Here is a 23,908-nt window from a genome sequence, read left to right as displayed (position 1 = left end):
GGTGACAGGGAGCATGAGACACAGTTCCAACTGTCCTGTGTCCTGAGCACCTCTCCCAGTTGCTAGGCAACGTGAATAACAACATAGGAAATCCCATCATGCTTTGCACAGCATCAGGGAAAAAAAGCCCGGGCTTTTTTTCTTCGATGGGTGGAGCTTAGCTAAAAATGCAGCTAAAAATGAGGCTTTGGTAAGAAAAACAAAGTTCTGATGCTGTGAAACTGTTAAAGAAACACCAAGTCTTTTCAGTTCTGCTGAGTAGATTTTTAGTCTAGAGGTTCACTTTAAGGTGCCAGTATAAAGACCATTTCACGAACCCGTGAACTGAGGCTTCACGCTAATCACTCCCACCTGTCTCCCATACCGGTGACACATCCTTGCGGAAGATTCCTGCAGGAGGAATGCGACTGATTCACTTGTTTAGCCTCAGCGTGGTCTGACTCAGTGCCCGCTAACCTCGCTGGCATCCCGGGCTGGAGAGCGGAAAGCGCTGCAGTCTTCTGTTAACTGCTGCATGGCTGCACTGATTCACTCTTTCACTATTTCCTCCAAATAATGATGGGCTTTATACACCCCTTTCTCCACCTGCTTTCTGCAGCCCGCAGATCAGTGTGAGAAGATGAAAATGTAATACAATCCAGCAGGATGTTACTGATTATACTGGCAATGACTTCTGACACTTTAACACTAGGCAGTAAAGGGCAACCGATCAACAATGCTGCCTGTGTAGATCATGGCAGAAGAATGTGGAATGGGAACAGCGTGTGGCTTTCTCTCAATTTTTGGCATTATTTGCTAATAGTTTATAGCTTGCCTTATCAATGTCTCTATAGCAGTGAAAATAAAGCAGATGGCATTGCAGCTATGCTTGGAGCTACTGATTTATAAAGATCAATGAGAGCTGCTTGCATAGCCTCCTGGGGATGACACAGCTTGACTGGGAACCACATCGCTCCGCCCAGTGCAGGCCTCCCGCATAGTACAAGGCTGCCTGACCTTTTTACCCAACACAGTGGAAAGTACCTGGAAAGGAAGATGTCTGATTCATCTGCTTTGTACTGTGCTTATGGAGTAACTGCCCAGAGTAACTGCTACGTGGAGAAGCTGCATGGAACTTTCCCAAAGCCACCCTTCACTATCATTTTAGCTGACAGTGTAGGAACAACCGTTGTATAGACATGCTGCTCAGCCCTCTTCAGTAAAGTTGCCATCTGCAAGGAGTGCATGTCAGTTTTACCATTACTTACAGTGAGAAGGTAGTGCACTGTGTGTGATTAGCGTGACCTGCATTTCCTAGGTAACGCCAGTGCTGTTAGAGCAAAGGTTCCCAAACGATCCACCATCTGATCTGATCAATGATGGGGAAAATGATAAGCAATCCAGTTAGACTAAAAAGAATCCTTTTGAAATTTGATTCGATGGAACAATTGTTAATTGTCGATTGCCACCAATAGCAATTGTTCAGGAGATTGTACCATTAATGAACACATTGGTGCACACTATGCAGGTACCATGATAACTGTTACTCCAGCAATGCCCACAATACCTAGGTAACACGGGCCGCGCTAATTGCGCAATGTGGGCTAAGTAATTTGCAAAGACACCACAATACAGAGCGTCCTGTTTAGAAGTGATGTTTATTGACAGTAATTTTTAACAAAAGTGGAGTTACAATTTAACTGACTTAAAGTGGTCTGAAAGTCAGCATTTCTACTATGCTCTAAAAGATTCCTTCCAGCTTTAAAGCTACTATCCCAGAAAAAAAATGTGTAGCAGAACATCATTGAAACGGTTAAACACAGCACTTTGTCCTGCTAAGGAAAGGCTATACAGCTTCAAATTCACATCCAAACTGGAGATAACGGTATCTTTGTTTACATTCCAATGTTGTTACATTTGTGTGTAAACAACTGAAAAAACTCTCTGAGAAGCTCTCTCTGCTTCAGGCATACACACAGTTCAGAACAGCTCACTAGAAGATTTTAATATATAATAAAAAAAAAGCAGCTGGAATAAAATGCAATGGCAGCTTTCTGGGCAAGATAAACTACTCTTTGCAAACTTGTAATTTGTAAACAGACAATATTACTTGGGCACAAAAGCAAATATGATAACTGTATGAGTAATAAAACGTATTTTTATTGGTATGTTATGTCAGAGTTTCAGACCACTTACAAGGGCAACTGAAGTGAGAAGAATATGGAGGCTGCCACATTTATTTCCTTTAAAAAAATACCAGTTACCTGGCAGCCCTGCTGATCTATTTGGCCGCAGTCATGTCTGAATCACACCAGAAACAAGCATGCAGCTAATCTTGTCAGATCTGATAATAATGTCAGAAACACCTGATCTGCATATGCTTGTTCAGGGTCTATGGCTAAATGTATTAGAGGTAGAAGGGTCAGCAGGATAGCCAGGCGACTGGCATTGTTTAAAATGAAATAAATATGTCAGCCTCTGCTTCAGTTCTCCATTTCATTTCACTAAACAGTAATATTAGTGGTTGGATCATGCCTGTGCTTTCTATGCTATTGTTCTCTGCACTGCTCAATACTCACAACATCATAGGATTACTCCATTGATGTCTCCTCAAACTTCATAAGAGTCATTAAACAATCACCTCTGTTTCTGTTCATTGTAGTTCTGCCAAGGAAACCGAAGGACCTGACACTAGTGACACGGAGTACGACAGAGCTGGAGGTGTCATGGCAGCCAGGAGAGAGTGGTGCTTATCAGGTGTATGTGTGTACTGTGCAGGTAACTGGACATTTCTGCAGCATATGGGGCTATTATTATATATTATATTATCATTTTATATATATATATATATATATATATATATATATATATATATATATATATATATATATATATATATATATATATAATATTACTTCCCAAAAACTACAATATATGAATGTCTTCTGCATTAAAGAGAAAAAAAAACTCTATTCAAGATCATTGTTGTTTTTGTGGGAATTAGTCGAGAATGTAGGGCTGTTGTTTTTTTGAAGTTTGTTATGTTTCCTAGGACAGGTCTCAGACCGCCCCTTATGTGCTTGTGGACTGTGATGATGTCACCATATGACTCCTCCCATTCACCCTCAAGAAATGCAGGCTCATTCAGACAAATTTCATCAAAGGAAGCTACATTTTTGGGTTTTTGAGGGAGCTGATGTATTATAATTGTTTTAACTGGGAAGCTTTGAATTCCATGTTAATACAATAGGATTGTAGAATGTAAATAATGCTTGAAAATGTCTGTAAAGTAAAGTCTACAATTAGGCCACTGTGGGCTCTCTAGTAGAGAAAAAGGTTGAGTGACGAGGTAGAATGTAAAGCTGTGTATTACAGCTATATCTCCTTATCAGAGGGCAACCCCCCAACCCATACCCCCCACCACCACCACCACCACCACTGGCCTTGCAGCAGGGCGGCATGGTGGCATAGTGGATAGCACTTTCGCCTTGCAGCACTGGGTCCCAGCCAGAGCACTATCTACAAGGGGTTTGTATGTTATCCTTGTGTCTGCATGGGCTACCTCCGGGCACTCTGGTTTCCGTCCACATCCCAAAAACATACACATAAGTTAATTGTCTGTCCCATAAAATTGGCCCTAGAGACTCAGGTAGGGATTAGATTGTGAACCTCTCTGAGGGACAATTAAGTGACAAGATTATATATACTCTGTACACCGCTGCTAAAGATGTCAGAACTGTATAAATACGAAATAATAATGCAAATAGCTACAGCCACAACATGCACCCTCTACCTATGGGGCCCTCTCCACTGCATAAGGGGTGTAATTACAACCTACCAGGGCCCACAGTCACTAATCTTACAGCCTCCCACCCTCATTATGCATTTGCTGACAGATGCAGGCCCCCTTAGCCCCAGAGGAGCATTACACACTTCTGGTGTCAGGACAGGTCTTCCTCACTCCCATGTTCAGTATAGCTCCACACTGTGCGGCCAATCGCTGTGTGGCTCCTGTCATGTGACAAGCACTGTGAGCTGCATGGTTATTGCTGTGACTACACAGAAGAGGAATGAGGAGGGTCTGTCCTGCTGCCGGAAGCACATTACGTATACTTCTGTGCTGCCGACCCCGCATTTTAAAGGAACCTGAGGTGTGAGACCTATGGAAGCTGCCATATTTCCTTTAAAACAATACCAGTTGCCTGGCAGTCCTGCTGATCTTTCTGGTCACTACCGTCTAAATCATACACCTGAAACAAGCATCTAATCTTGTCAGATCTGTCTGATCTGCATGCTTGTTCAGGGTCTATGGCCTAAAGTATTAGAGGCAGATGATCAGCAGGACAGCCAGGCAATGTGCACTATTTAAAAGTAAACAAACAGGTGGGCATCCATGTCCCTCTCACCTCCGGTTTCCTTTAACTCAGCACTTGCTGACGGTGTGGGCCCCTTAACCCACCCACATTAGTCACAGGGGTTATTCTTATGCCCCTGCACTGCATTACCTCTTTGTTGATGTTATAGTGGGAATCACTTTTATATATACTTTGAATATCGGTGATCGTTACCAACCCATTTCTTCTTCTCTGCTCTCACCTCTTAATGGCCATACACTCGTTAGATTAGCAGCAGATAGATCATCAGTAGATTTTCTGATCTATCTGATGTGTTTAGGAACATTTTTTACTAGGAACAGATTTCCAATAGATTTCAGTATAAAATCTATTGAAAATCGATCTGATGGCATTTTGTTGCCATCAGATTTCCATTAGTCCAATGCAAAATGATAAGCCATCTCAAGAGATAAGCCTAAATTTTCCAACATGTCAGATCGATTGAAATCGATCGAGATCGGACGCAAATCGATCGGCCGGAAATCGGCTGAGTGTATGGGCCCCTTTACACAGTGGCTGGCCTGGAATGCCAGCGCCACACACCGTATCACATGACTATTATACAGAACTGAAGGCAGTGTAACATTTGCTCTGTACCCCCAATTCCCCTTAATACAAGCAGAACACACTCAATATGCTCGTTTCATTTCTACGCCACAGAATGCAACAGAGGAAAACTGGATCATGACTGATCACCGCATGCAAGCCTATGGCTGGCTTCAGGATAGTAAGGAGCTATTGGTGTGTTACTGCTTTGGATCAGTGTTACTGATGACAGTGACCTGTCTTTATAGGCTATAACCTTTCCTCGCCACTTCATACATCTCCCCTGAGTAATGATTGCCATATAATAGGAGGGACAGCACTGTGACATTCCTTGAGACAGCCAGCTTCTGGTGAGCAGTGGGGGGGATTACATTGGAAAGCCATTACTCACTGTTAACAATGGAGCCTGCTGAGTGTAGAAATACCTCAGGGTGATGTGTCTTTTATCACAGTCTGTGCTGGGCAGAGGGGTGGATGGTGAGGAGCGTGCGGCCGGCTGCTATGTTTTGCCAGGTGGGATGAGTGTAGATGAAAGGGATTTTACAGAACAACTATCAAAATAAAGTAAAACTTTTCTGTATTTAATAGAACAAATGCGCCTATAGTGAAGTAAGTTCAATGTTTATCACTGCGATTGAGTATCGAGAGCAGTAAAAGCCAGTCACTTAAAGCCCAAGCATAAATGTTTTCCTTCATCTGTGCAGTACTCAGCTGCAGAGTTTGTTTTTTACCTGTGCAGAGGTTCATTATTATTATTTATTGTATGTATAAAGCGCCAACATATTACACAGCGCTGGACAATAAATAGGGATACATACAATGTAAACAAGGGGTGACAGACAGAGAGGTAGCTAACGGTCAGGGTCGGACTGGGCCACAGTAGTACAGTTTTTTCCCTCAGTGGGCCCCGCCTCCTGGTCTCTGGTGGGCCCCCCCTCCTTGTCTGACAGAGCTCCAATTGCTGCCTGCAGCACAAAAATTCTCTTCTCAGTGCTGTAATCACTCATGCTGAGAGCAGTGGCGTAGCTAAGGAGCTGTAGGCCTCGATGCAAATTTTACAATGGGGCCCCCCAAGCACTCTATACATAACAATTGATACGGCGCACTAAAACCTGCCAATGGCAACTACAGTGTCAGAGGTGCAAGAAGGGGATTGGAAATAGCTTGTTAATGATTACCACTGTTCAAAGTATCTATAGAAGTGATTATTATGAGCACAGGACCAACAGAGAGGTAATACTGTAGTTGAGGGAGAGCCCTTCGGGGCCCCTTTGGCCCAAGGGCCCTGATGTGGTCGCAACCTCTGCAACCTCTGCGGTCGCAACCTTTGCAAAGTAGGACATTACTTTATATTGAAGGAGGGGACTCTATGCAAAGTTTTGATGGGCAGCAGTGTCTCTGAATTACAATTTGTCCCTCTCCAAAATACATCATGACCACCCCCACCTTCCGGTGCATGATCACGCCCCTTTTTTCACTGCAATCATGGGACGTGTGGGCCCCAGGTTGAAATTTCTTTGGTGGGGGCCCAGTGTCCCAGTCCGACCCTGCTAATGGTTATACAACATAGCACAAGGTTGTCCATGCAAACGGTATAGGATGCACGATCATGCGCTTTTACAGAGACCCAGCAAATTAAGTCCGAGTTAGTCCATGGGAAGGGTGTCATTGCCGGGGTTGTAAGACCAAGAAGGACACACTAGCGCTAGTTCACACTGGGCGCTTTTGTAACGTTTTTCTGATTGCCGACGAGCTCCCCCAAGCTTCATGTGCGGCAATATTTACCTTTTGGGCTCCAGAGCAGGCACAGAAGAAGCTTTCCGATCGGCCTCAAGTGGAAATAGCTGAGCCTTATCTGGTCTGCTGTACTGAGCAGGTACAGGCGACTCGCACCTTTACAGTAGAGTGGACCGAATTGAGGGAGGGCCCATGGTGGTTAATAGACCCTTTTGCTATCTAAACAACTTGAAGAGCTTTATGAGGACATGATTTTTTGAAGACACCATGACAGGATATTGCAGTTGAAAACTTAGTTTGCTTTTATTGACACAAAAATACAAAAGTGAATCTTATCCAATCATTCAATCTTTACGAATATCACAATGCAGCATCAGAAGTCATAATCCAGACAAAACAATCCTTAATGAGACTGACAGAACGAATAATTTGGCTTGACGTAATGAGCGATCATTGTTTAGGAAACGACACATAAGTTTGTTTTGGGCAAGATGTGCCCTTCATTAGGCCTTTGTGTATATAAGAATTTCATAGACCCATTTGGGAACAGAACCAAATAATTTGTACAGGTAATGTAAAAAGAAGGACATCTGAACCAAACAGATGCAGTCAATCACACCACAGGCCGGTATAAGGGACCACCGTGCAGCTAAACGGGGAGTGTGACTGGATGTTTTTTGCCCTTCCCGTTGAAAGGACCTTTCTCAACTATATATCTATATAAGCTATCTCAACATCTGCAACACTTATTACTACACCAGTGCTAGACCACTGGCCCTGAGAGAAAGGTACCAAAACATAAAGCGCATTGTAGCTGGCTATGTATGGATATATAGCAGTCACAGAACTAGCCAGTATGCCCATGCTGATCCCTGCCCACCATCCACAGGGACTATACTGGGCATGTCAGAATTGGACTATGGGCCAATGGAGGAAGGTTTCCTGATCTGATAAATTGTGTTTTATTTGGCCTCCAAATTCCCCAGTTTTCAATCCCATTGAACATCTGTGGGATATGGGGGGAAACGTGCAGCCCATGGAGTCCGCACGTCTCAACTCAAGGATTTCCTGCAGACATCTTGGTACCAGATGCTACAGGATGCCTTCAAAGGTCTTGAGGTGCCCATGCCTTGGTGGTCAGACGTGTCTTGGCAGCATATGGGGCAGAAATGGATTCAAGTGAAATGGGGCTGTAGACAAGATATCAGTTTTGCCCACCACTGATGGTCACCTGACTTTTATTTTTAGTTAGATTTGGTGGGCGCTAGCATCCGCCAGGCCCCAGGCAACTGCCCACGTTTGCCTTGTGGATGATCCGGCTCTGGAGGAGGGCAACACAATATTAGACGCCTGTTTTTTGTTTGTTTGTTTGTTTTGTTTTTTTAAATATCTTTATTGGAAATCAAGGATAAATAAAAAAAAGATAAATCAATGCAAAAGAGTGCCATAAGACAAATTACAAGTTTCATCAAATAACAGCAAAATTGACCTCCATTTACTTTTTTTCCATTTTCTATTATGTTTTTAAAAACACAGCAAAAATTGGCAGGTGCCTCCACCTATTTTCCCATACGATGGTACATATACACATAGCATATCCTTATAGTGGGTATTTTGGGCCCATCTCGGTTCTTTTACCCAGAAACCCACTTCGTAGTGGAAAGACATTTGTCAACATTGACCATCATAATTAACAGGACAGTACAACAGTTTTTCCACAAACCTTATTTACTATGTACATTCCCAGTTTCCTCGTCAACACTAATCCCCAAAACTATCCTAGCATATCTCCCAAGTAAGGTCCCGTACATCTGCTCAACTTAAATACTTTCCTCAAACCTCAAGTTTTCCCAAATAACCACCTATCTTTCAGACACCTGGTTTAAACTTTGGACAATCAGTGTGTATCAATCAAACTATATTGCGATAAAAAGCCGGACCACAGTAGACAGAAACATTAACCTCAGCAGAAGACTGTATCAATATAGTCCTCCCAATGAACATGTCTTTTCTGAGATGCAGGATTTTTCAGCTAAAATGGATACAGATGAGATGTATCTAGACAGACGTGTGTATCGAGACAGACATTATGATAATATCCCTTATTATGGAATAACGTAATAGATGTGGAGGAATTCTGTGACAGGCTGTGGTGAGAGGATCCTGGTGGTGTTCTCCCCGTTTCCTGTGGTGTTGTTGAATTCACTAGGCTAAGTGTCCTTGGTGTATAAACAGACAGTGAAAGAGGAATCGCTTATTGCTGAGTGTGACTTCTTACTTCTGCAATTTTTGGGGGCTTGCAGAGAAAGGAAACTATTTGTTACAATGTGTGCTTATAATTTGTTTTATGAAGTTATCATTTCCAGTAGTGAAGTTCTGCAGGGAAGCCATTTTACATGAATAATTAGGAAGCCTGAGAAAAACCTTAACACCAACTTCAAAACATGGACAATAGCCTTACTGGATGATTACATTTATAGAAAACATGGTAAAATGGAGTGCTCTACAAAAAAATAGCATATCCACGCTAAACAACTAAAACTAGTATATAGGTGATACGTGTAATGTATTTCTTTCTCAAAAGGACAAAACAATAATTAATGGAAAAGGTATTTATTCATGCACAATAGACAATGCGTTTCACAGGTCTTGTCCTGCTTCATCAGGTCAATAAAAGTGCCTAGAATGCTGTTGGTTTGTCCTTTTGAGAAGGTAAGACATTACACTTCTCAGTCTCACCTATAAAGCAGTTTTAGTTCTTGTCTATCATCAAGGTTGCCTCCACCAGTACTTTTAGCATGGTCCATACCCTTCGGCGTTTATAGTTACAAGGACCTTAAAGGGAACCAGAGAGGAAGCACCCTTGTGTATTTTACCATGTATATCAGTAAGAACATTAGAGAAAACACTTACCATGCTCTCTGTTTCCTCCTCACTGCTAAAAGTGTCTGTTAACAGCAGTCACAAGAATCCCAGACTGAGCAATTAAATCTGGCTTTGCTGGGAATGATTATAGCTGAGTCATTATAGCAAAGCCACAAGGGGGCAGGCTTGGGCTTGAAATAACACCACAGAATACAGACTTAGCTATAATCTTTCTGTAGCAAAGCTAGACGGAGCAGCCTGACTTCTCAGTCGGGGATTCTTATCAGACGTGATAACAGTCAGATTACACAGAGAACAATGAAACAAAGGGCAGATTAGGTGTTTACTGTCATGTTCCCACTGATTTATAAGGTAAAATACAAGAGGGTGCTTCATCTCTGGTTCTCTTTAAAGAGAATCTGTATTGTTAAAATCACACAAAAGTAAACATACCAGTGCGTTAGGGGACATCTCCTATTACCCTCTGTCACAATTTCGCCGCTCCTCACCGCATTAAAAGTGGTTAAAAACAGTTTTAAAAAGTTTGTTTATAAACAAACAAAATGGCCACCAAAACAGGAAGTAGATTGATGTACAGTATGTCCACACATAGAAAATACATCCATACACAAGCAGGCTGTATACAGCCATCCTTTTGAATCTCAAGGGATCATTTGTGTGTTTATTTCCCCCTGCAGCTATCTTCCACTGAAGTGTCAGGCTATTTCTTCCTGCAGAGTGCAGACAGCTGTGCCTGTATGTAATTCCTCAGTATGTGAAAGCCCAGCCAGCTCAGAGGAGGATTTATCCAGCTTGTAAAAGATAATAGAACAGAGAGAAGCTGCACTGATCTAAATATCACATAGGCAGTGTGCAGAGAGAGGCCTGGATGGGAGAGTTCATAGCAGAACCACAACACTGAAGAACTTGGCAGCCTTCCAGACACAGGCCTGACAAGTCTGACAAGAGAGAGATAAGTTGATTTATTACAGAGATGGTGATAGTAGAACGTGTTGCAGTAAGCCAGAACACATTAGAATAGCTTTTGGAACTTGTAGGATGATAAAAAAACAGGATGCAATTTTTGTTACGGAGTCTCTTTAAAGTCCTCACAACTATCCAAGGAGAGCAACCAACCAGCATCTGCTTCGACAGACCTGGAAAACGGAGTTGGGATGGTTATATTCCCGTAAGCTCTGATAAGTTCTTGCAACCCACCTTTGTGAGTATATTTCTTATACATTTACATATACCAACTCATCCTATGATACTGCACCATTGGGATCCTGGTTTCCCTCTTTCTATAGATACTTGGAAGTTACAGGTAACCATCAGGAATTGAAAAAAACCTTTCTGCAATAGTATATCCAGAGCAGGATCTTGTACAAGACACCCTAGGCAGGTGCCTGGGGCTTAGTGGGTGTCAAAGTGCTCAACTGCTATCTTCTTTGAGCTCACCCTTGCTTTTCAGAAAGACTACTATGGGTAGCTAAAGATACTACCTTGCCTTAGTCCCCGTTTAGGCATAATCCTTCTCTGAGCAAACCTTACTGTGCATAAGTAATCACAGCTTCGCGAGAAGCTAAACCATACCCATTTGTGGCTCTCTTTCCTGCTCTCAGAAGCCATTTTCTGCTAGGAAAGTGTTTTATAGCTGTAATTTCTTATCAGTGAGGGTCACACTGTAGTCACTTCCTGTCTGAGTCAGGACTGAGTCAGCCACGTACATACCTGATATTTAACTCTTTCAGGCAGAGAAAGAAAAAAAGGAACACAGCATAGTTATTAGTGTGCTTGGCACTGTACATACCCATGTCTATCTCATCATGTCACATGTTACCTCGGGTGTCCTTTAACCACTTCAGCCCGAGAGCAATTTTCACATATAGGCGCTGCTCCCATTAATTTGCCAATAACTTTATTACTCCTTATCACAACTAAATGATCTATATATTGTTTTTTTCAGGACAAATTCGGCTTTTAGTGTGTGTTCATTTTGTTTAGTAATCACCTTATTTTCTATGAATTTTAAAGGGAAAATAAGGGAAAAAGATGAAAAAACAATCTATTTCTCCATTTACATCCATTATAGCTTTAAATTAAACAGTGCTGACTATAAGTTAAACCCACCAATTTTATTTGCTCATCCATCCTGGTTATTGCAACATTTAGATTATGTTCCTAGCACAATGTATGGAGAGAATATTGTATTTGGAAATAAAGGTGTCTTTTTTCTGTTTTGTGTTTTTTGCTATCTCTTTGTACACTGTCAATGATTACAAGGCCTTATTTTGAAAAATAATAGTAATATACCCTTATGGCATACATATTTAAAAAGCCAGGTTCCTAAGGTAACAATATATGTTGTTTCTTTCATATTCTGTCACTTTGTTTTCATTTTACAAGTCTTTTATTTTGGTACAGAATATGCAAAAATGTAATTTCTTTTGATTCAGTTTGTGACTAAAAAAAATACAGGAGACATGCGCCTCAACCCTAAAACTCTTTAAACTCTATCCTACTACTTCTCACGGTTAAAATGATACCACAAATGTCTCTTGTAGTGTTGCTAAAACTTTCCCAAGTTTGATCATAATTCTGAAAATGACTTTTTATATTTGATTGAGTTTGTCCCTACCTATTTTTTCATGTGACGTGGTTCACAGGTTTTAGACACACCAAAAAAGTTTCCACAACTCGTCACGGTTAAAATGATACCACATGTGCCTCATTTAGTAGCAAACTGGTGGTGCGCTCTCCACAACAACACTGGACAAATATATTTGTCCAGTTGGGCTTAAGTGGTTAAAGTTATAATACAGGCCACAGTATGAAAAGAAAGATCCAGCAATCAGTGTTATGAATTACTGATCTACAAACCAGCATGCATGCAGCATCATAGATAGGAGGGTTGTGGGGCACCATTCCCCGCCCACATTCCAAATGACATACTAGTAGGTTAACCTCCCTGGCGGTAAGCCCGAGCTGAGCTCGGGCTATGCCGCGCAGGAGGATTTCTTTGGCTCTACTGGGGCGATTCGCCCCATTCAAAGTACTGTGCGTGCAGCCAGCACTTTGCTAGCCGCGCGCACAGCTTGATCGCCGCCGCTCTGCGGCGATCGGCCACACGCAGCGGCGAAAGAGGGCCCCCGCCAGAGCCCTGCGCTGCCCGGACCAATGAGTTCCGGGCAGCGCTATGGGCTGGATCGGGTGTGCCTGACGTCAGGACGTCGGCTGACGTCCATGACGTCATCCCGATCGTCCCCATGGCGACAGGAGAGGCCAAACAGGGGAACGCGTTATATAAGCGTTCCCCTGTTTGCTATTGATGCCGGCGACGATCGCACTAGAGGGACACATGCGCCCTCTAGTGGTGTTTCATGTAGCTACTACTCTGGTAGCTTTACATGAAACAAAAAAAAATAAAAAAAAAAAAAGGATTTTTGCCAATTTGGCAAAAAAAATTAACCGCCAGGGAGGTTAAAGATTGGCCGTCAACTGTGGTAGAGATAATAGATTGTGACTCCCTCTGAGGGACAGTTAATGATCTGAATTATTCAGTATACTCTCTAATAATGACAGCAATAAAAATCTTAAGGGTGTGTGCAATAAACTGTGTTATGCGTAATGCATGGCATGTGATGTTTTGTATTCTGCTCTACTGATCGCGTGGTAAGACTTTACCCACCTAATCGTGCATTAAAGGAGCCCCAAGTGTGAGACATATTGAAGCTGCCATATTTATTTCCTTTTAAACAATACCAGTTACCTGGCAGTGCTGCTGATCTTCCTGGTCATTAGGGTCTAAATCACACACCTGAAACAAGCATGCAGCTAATCTTGTCAGATTTGTCATAGACATCTGATCTGCATGCTAGTTCAGGGTCTATGGCTTTACGTATTAGAGGCAGAGGATCACCAGGCAATCTGCATTATTTAAAAGGAAGCAAACATGTCAGCCTCCATATCCCTCTCACCTCGAGTTCCCTTTAACACAGTCCATTGCACACACTTCTTAGTCCTTGTTGTCTTTTGTCAAAATATTACATTTTGTATTTATTTTCTCTTGAGTGGAGGATGCCTTCAGGACACTGGTGTCATAGTCTCATCATCCTATACATTGTATTGCAGCATGTTTATACCAGTATGTTTGTCAACTACCGCACTTCAGCACTTAGGGTTTTACTTGTAAGTTTTGATTCCTTTGTTCGCTTCCTCATACACTGAATTGCAGGGACTTTTCTATGTTGCAAAAATATTTTCACTAGACAGGAAGAAAAAGAGGGAAAATCTAATCTAATATTAGATATCAGTATTTTTATAAAGCTTGCTTACATTTATTATGGAAAAATGAATAATTAAAATCAATACATTAATAAACAAAATTAATACACACACACACACACACACACGCACGCACGCACGCGCACACACACACACACACAACATTTTAAATATGTGCAAACATATACAAATAAGAAGTACTTTTTCTTCAGAGTAAAATGAGCCATAAATTACTTTTCTCCTATGTTGCTGTCACTTACAGTAGGTAGGTACAGTAGGAAGCGACAGGTTTTGGACTAGTCCATCTCTTCATAGGGGATTCTCAGGGATTTATTTATTTTCAAAAGCACTTAGTGAATGGCAGTTGCTCTGTCCAACTGCCGAAAAACTGTGTAGGGAAAGCTGGCCAGCATCATTCTTTAAATCCTTTTTAGGGGATATCTTTATAAAGAATAAAAGCCTTGCTGGGAATCCCCTATGAAGAGATGGACTAATTCAAAACCTGTCACTTTTGTCAGATTTCTACTACTTACTGTAAGTGACAGCAACATAGGAGAAAAGTAATTTATGGCTCATATTACACTGGAAAAAATGTACTTCTTATTTGTATATGTTTGCACATATTTTAAATGTTAAAATGTTTCGCCATAGTGCCCCTTTAAAGAGTCACACTAGCATATGGGCTGTCTAACACACTAAATAAGTAACTAGTTTCACGAAAAGCTTACTTTTTGAGTAATACTTTATTACTATTATTTATTTATGTTGTGTCAATATGCAGCATGAGATACATGAGATGTTCAAAACTCTGTACAATCAGGACATCCAGCAATACAAATACTGTATTGTCAAACCCCATTATCCTGAACTCAGTGGACCAGAAGTCTCAAGCAACCAGAAAACAAATCCGGGCCTGTTGCAGGATGCCGAAATCTACTTTTTTATACAGTAATAAACCTCTGTTACATGAAGTTTAGTCTGTCCTTTGTCCTAATTTGTTTTTAATTACTGTATTTAAACTTCAATACAGAGTTTATGGTAAGTATACAGTGTGGAGTATAGTACTGTTTATTAGCTAGGCTTATTTTTAACATTGACTCTCAAGTAACCAGATACTACTTATCCGGCCTCAGTCGATCCCCGTTGGTGTGGTATAATGGGAGTTTTACTGTATTTTCATAGTTGAGGTGAGGTTTGAGACATCTCCAATACTTGTGCATGGCCACATGATGAATTACATTAGATAAGAAACACTAGGAGGAGTTCCCTGTCCTTACGAGCTTAGAGTCAGGAGGGTAGTGGGTTGGAGACATTAGGGAATCACTGAATCGCTGTCTCACATTGAGGACTGACATCTGCAACAGTGCTGGGCCGAAATTACGCATGAGCGTAATTACGCATCGTAATTCAATGTAAATTTACGCGTAAGCGTTACGCGTAACTTACGGTCTTACGCGGAATTATTTACGCGTAAGACCGTAAGTGGTATCGTAATTACACTGTCTACCGTAATTGCTAGGCATGCGTAATTTTACGAACACTTACGCGTAATTTTACGCGTAATTACTAACGTAAAATCTCCCATTTTCTAAGAGTAGCCAATCAGTCAACATCCTAAGCAACCAATAGTATCTTCTCCCGCCCTTCAGTATAAGCGTACGTTTTGACGCATACGAATGATATGTACGCAATAACTGTCACATTGACGGCTATTGCGTACATATCGTCCGCATGCGTCAAAAAATACGCATTAATGGTTATTACGGCACTACTCGTAACATCGTAGTGTAAGCGCCTTCATTACGGTATCCTTACGCGTAATTGCGTAAGTTTACGCGTAATTACAGTGATGTACCGTAGATAATTTCCTACGCCGTAACCGTAATTGCGTAATGCGTAATAGCGTAAAATTACTCGTAATGATCCGTAAGCGTAGATTTTTCCATTACGAGCAGCACTGATCTGCAATCTCCAAGTCCACTGCATGCTTGTTGCAGCCATGAATAAGAAATTACTAAAGGCAAAAGATCAAAATTATAGGCAGACTACTGACTCTATTCTTAAAAGAAAAAAAAAAATAGATGGCAGCCCCAATTCCTGCCATTTTTGGTTTCTGGTGTGCTTATAATGACTTAAAATGGGTAATTGATAAATAATCCAATCACTGATTTTGCTCTCATTTTATAAAAATGGCATGTCACCTCTAGTATGTACAGTAAAAGCCATTACTCTGTGTCTGTTGTGAACTGGCTGCAATATATGTTGTTCCTTGTGTGAACAATGTGCTTCCCACTGCTGCTAAAGCGTTTTATTCCTTCTCTCTAATTGTAAATTATTATTCTGTGCAGTTTCTGACATCCATAGCTCTCTAGCAGTATATTTTAGCTACTACTGAGGTCGGCTATCAAACTCTCTGTGTATCATAACTCTAATTATGGTGCACAAGTCTTGTGGAGATGCTCAATTAGGCCCTGTTCACATTAAAGTGGATGCAAAATGGGGATGGTGCGTTACATGTTTTGCATCTGCTTACAGCAATTTCACCGTCTGCTCCATGTCCGCATGTCCGCTTCAATCTGTGTTCTGAGTCGATCATGTTCGCCCCGAACGCATCGCCGCTCACCTGTCCTACTGCCACTTGGTCCCTCTATATTCAGCCCGGAGGTCGGCAAGAGCATGGGGCTCTCCATAGGCTGCATATGCTAATTCTAATTCTCCCTAGCAACAGGGTCCACCATGAACCAATGAGAATCCTCCCTGTTGCTAAGGATTCCCATTGGTCTTTTGCAGCCCAGTGGAGATTCACATGCTTCCTCCGGCCACCAGGCTGTGTATGGGGACCGAGCAGCGATCGACGATGGGACAGGTGAGTATTACATCACGGCAGTGATCAAAACATGCGAAGCAGAAGCAGCAACTAGCCTAGTGAGAACGGACACTGTCTGTCCTTATAGGCTTTCTTTGCATACATTTTCCCGGCTGATAAAATGTGCAAAGTTTGGACTCTGCGTTCCGCTTAGCGCAATGCGGCAAGTGGATCCATTTTCTTAAGTGGAGGCAGATCCTATTTTAACATTAAGATCTGCTTTCTGCGCTAAGCGGAGCTTAAAAAATGTTTCGAACGGATACGTTTTTTAAGCAACTGTGAAGCGGCCCTTTACTGTTTCCAGGAATTATAAATAGTAATAATTGTTTGCTATATACAGTATGCTGCTGGGTTATTTGGACTATAGGGAAGGAGGGGTGAGATGCTACCCTTTGTAAACTCCAATAAAATAGTGATTGGTCATTACTGATCCCACAGTGATCACTGATTATGTTGTGGGAAAGATGCACTTACACTAGATTTTCACCTGGAACAATAACACCTGATTGTCTCAGTATATGAAAATCTAGTGTGTGCATTTAGCTCATGCTTTGGTTGCACGTATGAAGTGACTATAGAACATTTTCTCTTCCTTACCTAGCAACCAATCTCCCTCCATGTTTCTTGTTACTAGGGGAAGCTTCAACTTCTAAGCAGAGTGCTGATTGGATGCTAAAAGACCAATAGAGTTTTTTCTTCTCCAGTGAGACATTTTATACTTGCACTGCTTGTGAATTATTAGTGAATATGTGTGTGTGTTGCACGATGTTCTAACAATATCTTACTCCCTCTCTTTGATCCTCTAGGCCACTCTGCCTCACAGTCATCTTGGCACTGTGCCCCATCACAAGATCTACAACCAGAACATCAACGTGCCCCCTTATAGTCATGTGATCAGCGGCCTGGCTCCCTACTCAACCTACAATGTCCGCGTAGCCTGCCTGAACAGCGAAGGGGTGTCCCACTGGACTGAATGGGTCGCTATGGAGACAATGGAAGGAGGTATAATGCAGTGAACTATGCTGAAATTAATAAGATTTTTTAATAAGAGGAACTTTAACCAAGGATTGAACTTCATTCCAATCAGTAGCCAATACCCCCTTTCCCACAAGAAATCTTTATCTTTTCTTTAATAGATCATCGGGGGGTCTGTAGCACTGATATTGTGGTGTAACCCCTCCCAAAGTGTGATGTCATGACCAAGATCCTGCCAGTTGGCTGGACCTTGATGCATTGTGGGAAATAACAGCTTTTTCCAACTGCCAAACAAGCAATATCTCCCTCTGTGCATAGAACTCTCAGTAACAAACATCCTGTACAGATCACCTGGCAAAACTAAAGATATCCCCACCAGTGTTACATTTCAGAAGGTAAATCAGAGAGAGGAAAGAGTTTACAATGGGCAAACACTGACTAAATAATCTACAAATGAATATTGTAAAAAATAAGCCGTTTTATTCATTATGTTATTTCTACTGCAGTTCCTCTTTAAAATGGCCATTCCCCCCATTCCTGCCATACTTCCCCATGTTCTAACAAAAGATCTAATGGCTGCCTGTTCTGGGCACCCCTGAGCACCTGTGTGATTTACTTTTCACTTTGATTGTCACTGTTTTCTTTTTGCAATGGGATAAAAGATTTCTGCAATAAAGGTGAACTCACACACTTTAATTTTTAGGTTGTTTTTGACCAGAGAAATCAGATTGATTTTTCTTCTTGATCAAATATCAGAAAAATCAAGCCAATAAACCGTACACAGAAGCTGGGCTCACACTTATTAAAAATCATGTGCATTTTCCAAATGGGCGAAAATGCGTGTACTGCACACCTAATGAAAGTCAATGGAAAGTCAAAGGCTTCGTGTTTTCAAAAATAAGCATATATTTGCACATCGCATGTGATTTCCTTTTGGCTTGCTCATACCTCCCAACTTTTTGAGATAAGAAAAAGGGACACTTAAGCCACACCCCTGCTACACCCCTGATCACGCCCCTGCCACTCCCCTAGTCATGCCTACCATAAAGATTTCATAAGAAACATATGTTGTTTTATAATTCAAACCACACTGGTCCTTTCTATTCTGGTTCATTTTTCTTCATATTAAAATTTGAAAATTAGTAATGTATTAATTCAAAGGATGGGAATAAAGTTTATAGTGAAATACATTTTTTAGTAGAGAAATAGATATATTTATATATAAAGATGGACAAAGTCCTGAAAGAGGGACAAATGAGGAGGAAGGCGGGACAGATGGACAGGGCTCCTGAAGAGGGACTATGGGAGCTATTGGAAGCTATGCTTGCATCATCTGGGGAGAAAAAAGCAGGAGTGCAAAAAGACACACAAATTTGAATAGTGTTGTGCATAGAAAAATGCAGCCGAAAATAGCAGAGATAAGTGTGAACCCTCCCTCATAATCAACCCTTCCATAAATATCAAACAACAGTTTTTTTATATATAATTATTCTTTATTAAAAAAAAGAAAACGTTTTACAAGAGTTCTAATAAAACGTTTGCATTTTTTTATTTTTCTGATTTTTCCAATCTTTTTGATTTCTTATACAATCAATTGTTTTGATCGGAAAAAAGTGGAAAAAGTTTTTGTAACACTGCACAGTCTCCACGAAAGCATTGACTCTTCTGTGCTGTAGAGTTTGATGCCGTAATAGAAGATTAGAGGGATTGCTTTTGAGATGGAAAGGTCAGAGTGAGTTGGAGCACTACACACAATAGTTAAGTCTGTCCACCTCTCCATAAACTCTCCTTTTATAGATTCTACAGCTGTTGCTCTGCACTGTATGTACCAGCCTGGCTGTATACTATGTCAGCATTCTTTTCAGCTGTTCAGCTTCTTTTACTTCTTCTCTAGCTCTTTTTTTTAGTAATTTTTTTCTGCGGTCTCTGTTTCAGGCATCATGCAGGTTTGTTTTCTCAGTCTCTGTGTGTCTCCTGGCAGAGGAAGCGAAGGAACTGAGCCTTTCAGAGGGGCTTCTACTTTGCTTGGGCCCCCCAAGTTAATTAGTATACAAGGCGCAGGCATTTCTGTCTGTGTCAGAAGCCGGCCGCAGTCCCAGTAGCGGTGGGCCCACTGTCTCTCCTCTTCTCCTTCTGATACATCCATTTATTTCCCTTCGCCTCTCTCTGCTTGTCTTTGTTCTCTGTCCTGCTGCCTTTGCCTGGGAGTTTTCTTGGCGCACTCGCTGTATTGTGTGGCCAGAAATTAAAATGTAAATTAAGGATTATAATAAACTACGTTACGAGTTCTGCAACAGTTTTGCAAAGTTTTAAAGTGGTATTACCACCCCCCTAAGCTACCCAACATACCACTGCAGATTCTCGTGCACACACTACTTTACTGCTGCCCTCGTTAGTTTTTTGTTAGGATGATCATTTTCTGAACGAGTGCTATATTATTATTATTATTGTTGTGCATATATAATGCTGGCATCTTCTTGTCACTCTCGAAGGGGCTCACAATCTAATCCCTTCCGTAGCCAGTCTTTGTCTTAAAGTGTACCTGTGAGAAAAAAAGTGCCCCTTGGGGGGTATTTACCTCGAGAAGGGGAAACCTCTGGATCCTAAAGAGGCTTCCCCCTTCCTTCTCAATAGAGAGGATCCAGCTCTGGCACCTCCCCAAATCATCTTGTCAGTGCTTGTTGGCTTGCGCATATGCGCTGTAATGGTTCCCCACCCGGGCTCCGTCAGAAATAGCTGAGCACGATTGGCTCAGCTCTACTGCGCATGTGCAGACTGCTCATGTCTGCGCAGTAGAGTGGACCTGATTGGACTTAACTATTTCCGCCCGAGCGGAGAGCCACTATTGCGCATGTGCGCACCGGCTCTTGTAAATGTTTTTGTGAAAGATTGCTCGGTGGAACCAGCGCTGGACCCTGCCTGAGGAGACTGGGGGAAGCCTCATTAAGATCCAGAGGCTTCCCCCTCGCAAAGTAGGTATCTCCCAGGGACACTTTTCTGTAACAGGTTTACTTTAAGGAGGTCAAACACTTGTTGATTTTACCCATCGACATCTGGTAGATTCGGTAACTGTGATAGAATCTGCTAGAAATCGATGCTGCAAACAATGCCCGATCAATTTCCTTCCGGTGAGCCTCCTCCCATGTTCAGTGTGCTTTCTCCATGCCGCAGTGCTCCTCCTCCCTGTGTCTTCTCTCCCAGGGCACCTGTGTCATGTGCAAAAAGTCAGAGGTCAAAGACTAGAGGTCCGGCAGCATACATGCTGGACCTAAGTGTTCGATCTCTAGCTTTTGTCAATTGACACAGGCAGAAGAGACACAGGAAAGAACGCTATGGCATGGAGAGAAGACACCAGATACAGGAAGAGGCACCCTGGCGGGACCAGGGATAGTTAGCTCTGCCGCCAAGAGTACAGATGGGGAGACTTTGGTGGTGCGGCAGTTGGTGGCGGTGGCAGCTCCACAGATTTTCAGTAGATTTCATGCTGAGATGTATTGAAAATCTGTGTACAGTGTGTAGGCAGCTAATAGATCATATCTGATCAAAGTGGGATCTAGCTATCTATCTAATGGTTGATCTGGTAACCACCTATTAGTGTTACAGTGTATGGCCACCTTTATGTTCCTATTGTAGTCTATAGGCCAATTTTTTGGGGGGAGGACCAATTAAAAGACACCTGCAGTGAGTGGAATATGGAGGCTGCCATATTTATTTCCTTATAAACAATACCAGTTGCCTGCCATTCTTCTGATCTAGGTGACAAATTCAGTTAAACATCTGATCTGCATGCTTGTTCAGGGTCTATGGCTAAAAGTATAGAGGCAGAGGATCAGCAGGGCAGCCAGGAAATTTGCATTGTTTGGAAAAACAAAAAACAAAACAAAGAAAAAATGGCAGCCTCCATATACCTCTCACTTCAGGTGTCCTTTAACTTATCTGTATTTGTTTTTGAGATGTTGGAGAAAACCAGAGTACCTAGAGAAAACCTACGGAAACTTGGGGAGATCATACACGCTCCATGCAGATAGAGAACTGGGGGCCTGTTTCTGCTAGGCTAGTGGGCTATCCACCATACCACCATGCTGCCCATATAACACTACTTTGCTGTTCAGCTACACCAGCACAGCATAAGCTGGTCTGTGAAGAAGAGAGAATGGACAAGAAGCACACAGCATGGCAGCATGGAGGAGAAAAGAACACGATGCCCTCTTTTGGGTTTTTTGTCATCCATTTTGGTGATCTGCTTGAAAACCAAGGTGCTGCTAAGGGAAATTAAAAACTCTGCTAGATATGGTTAGTAATGTATGTTAGGTGCATGGCTGGGTTTGAGGCAGTGCTCAAAGGCCATGGCCTAGGGCACTAGAAAGCAAGGGGCAGGCACACTCAGGTAGTTAAATTGCCAAACCTGTAAATGACAGCCGTAAAAAAACCTAGTCCACAGCAGCGAAGGACGTTACAGGGCGGGGGGAGAACAGCACAAGACGAGGGAAGCACAGGAACGGGCAGCTGGGTGGTGGGCCTTGGGCAGTAATATGAACAAATCTGGCCCTGGTCAGGTGAGCAGACTGGTGAATCTCTGTTTCACAATCTTCTCAGCGGTGCTCTTTGTTTTTGTGCACCTTGGATATACTGTCAATATGTTCATCAGAGAACTTATTTTCTCCTTTTAGTTCCGTCTGGCCCACCTGAAAATGTCACAGCAGTCAAAAACGACACGGTTACCCTAGTGACTTGGAGAGAGCCAAGACCGCCGCTGAACGGTGTACTGAAAGGATACAAGCTGGCGTACCAAAGCAAAGATCAGCCAGAGGTGAGGAATGCATGGCTACTGTCTTTCTGGGCTGTGAGCTCACCTGCCATATCTCTATACCTGGCTGTGAGTAATACATGTACATAATACTGTATATGCAGGTGGTGATGGATGCTGGTCTGAACACTGAGGTGACACTGGAGATTGTGTACCCCGTGGACAATCTGACCGTCAGGGTTTCCTCTTATACATTTGCTGGTGATGGTCCATGGAGTGACCCCGTTGTTGCCTCTTATCGAAGTTATGGTAAGTAACATCAGTGCAGGATTGACTGAGCTGTGACTCTTGTATATTTGATAGAGTCCTAAGTGTATTCATTTTCTTTCAGATTCAGATTCTCCTCAAGGTGAGGGACAGAGCATGCTGGGAAACCATAGCTGCTTAACTGTTTATTGTCTTGTCCATCTTTGTCACTGTGTCGTGCTATAGCGGGTAAGACAGACTTTTCTATAGTTTGCTTCTATGTTGGGTTTCCTTTCCTTACAGTGCAAAACCATTTTTCCTATCATTGCCACAATATGATTTAAAAATGAGGAACAGTAGGCATAGTAGGCACATGCCTGGAGGGGGTTGGTGAGAAATGGAAGCCCCACCTTTAATTTCTATTGCTTCCTGCTGCTGCTCTGTTGTCTCCAAGTTTAGAGTTTTTGCAAGGACACAGTGAAATGTCCAGTTGTGGTTGGACAAGTATTGGTTTTTAGATGGCACTGTTCCTCTGCTTCTATAAATTATTTCAGCACATGCTTTTTCTTGGGTTTATTTGCAAAAATGTGGCATGCATAAGGGTATGACATCTGCTGAAGAGTGGAGTTGAGGGCCTCAGGTCTTCTGTGCCTATAGGCTCTCGAGCACCTTAAGGCCACAATAAATACTGGACCAATCAGACAATAGTAGGCTGATAAGGCGACAAGTTTAATGTGAGGGTAGGGTTTTTGGTAAAGGATGCTTCAAGTTAGTTAAAGATTAAATGTTAGTATTGTTGGATTATGTACGTGCAACAGCTTTCATGGTGTGTGTGTGTGTGTGTGTGTGTGTGTGTGTGTGTGTGTGTGCGTGCGTGCGTGCGTGCGTGCGTGCGTGCGTGCGTGCGTGCGTGTTTGTTTGTTAAACCACCAAAAGGTGGCACTGTGCATTTTGTTGATGTGCATGCTCAGTGTTATGTGATGCTGTGTGAAACTTTCTAATCTATAGTAGTAGTTCCCTGTGCGATCATCATAAAGTCTGCATCTACCTACAAATATGAAGCATTGTTGCAGGGATTAAAGTGGTCTGAAAGTCAGTATTTCTACTTAGCTCCAAAAGATTCCTTACAGCTTTAAAGCTACTATCCCAGAAAAAGATTCTAGCAGAACATTACTGAAACGGTTAAACAAAGCACTTTGTCCTGCTATTCAGCTTCAAATCCGCATCCAAACTGGAGATAACAGTATCTTTTTTACTTGATAAACACAA

General features: G+C 42.2%; 1 protein-coding gene across 1 annotated transcript in view; it reads left to right on the top strand.

Moving 5' to 3' along the window:
* Positions 1-23,908, top strand: part of AXL (AXL receptor tyrosine kinase) — a 144,016-nt gene that overhangs the window by 77,368 nt on the left and 42,740 nt on the right. The window contains exons 6-10 of the mRNA XM_068250668.1: positions 2,642-2,757; positions 17,478-17,673; positions 22,317-22,456; positions 22,558-22,702; positions 22,785-22,802. Of these exons, the coding sequence (XP_068106769.1) occupies positions 2,642-2,757; positions 17,478-17,673; positions 22,317-22,456; positions 22,558-22,702; positions 22,785-22,802 (615 nt within the window). The remainder of the gene's footprint in view (positions 1-2,641; positions 2,758-17,477; positions 17,674-22,316; positions 22,457-22,557; positions 22,703-22,784; positions 22,803-23,908) is intronic.

This window comes from Hyperolius riggenbachi, chromosome 8 (assembly GCF_040937935.1).
Source record: "Hyperolius riggenbachi isolate aHypRig1 chromosome 8, aHypRig1.pri, whole genome shotgun sequence".
NCBI classification, from domain to species: domain Eukaryota; kingdom Metazoa; phylum Chordata; class Amphibia; order Anura; family Hyperoliidae; genus Hyperolius; species Hyperolius riggenbachi.
Note: the sequence above shows the minus strand (reverse complement) of the source record. Positions and strands in the feature narration are given on the sequence as shown.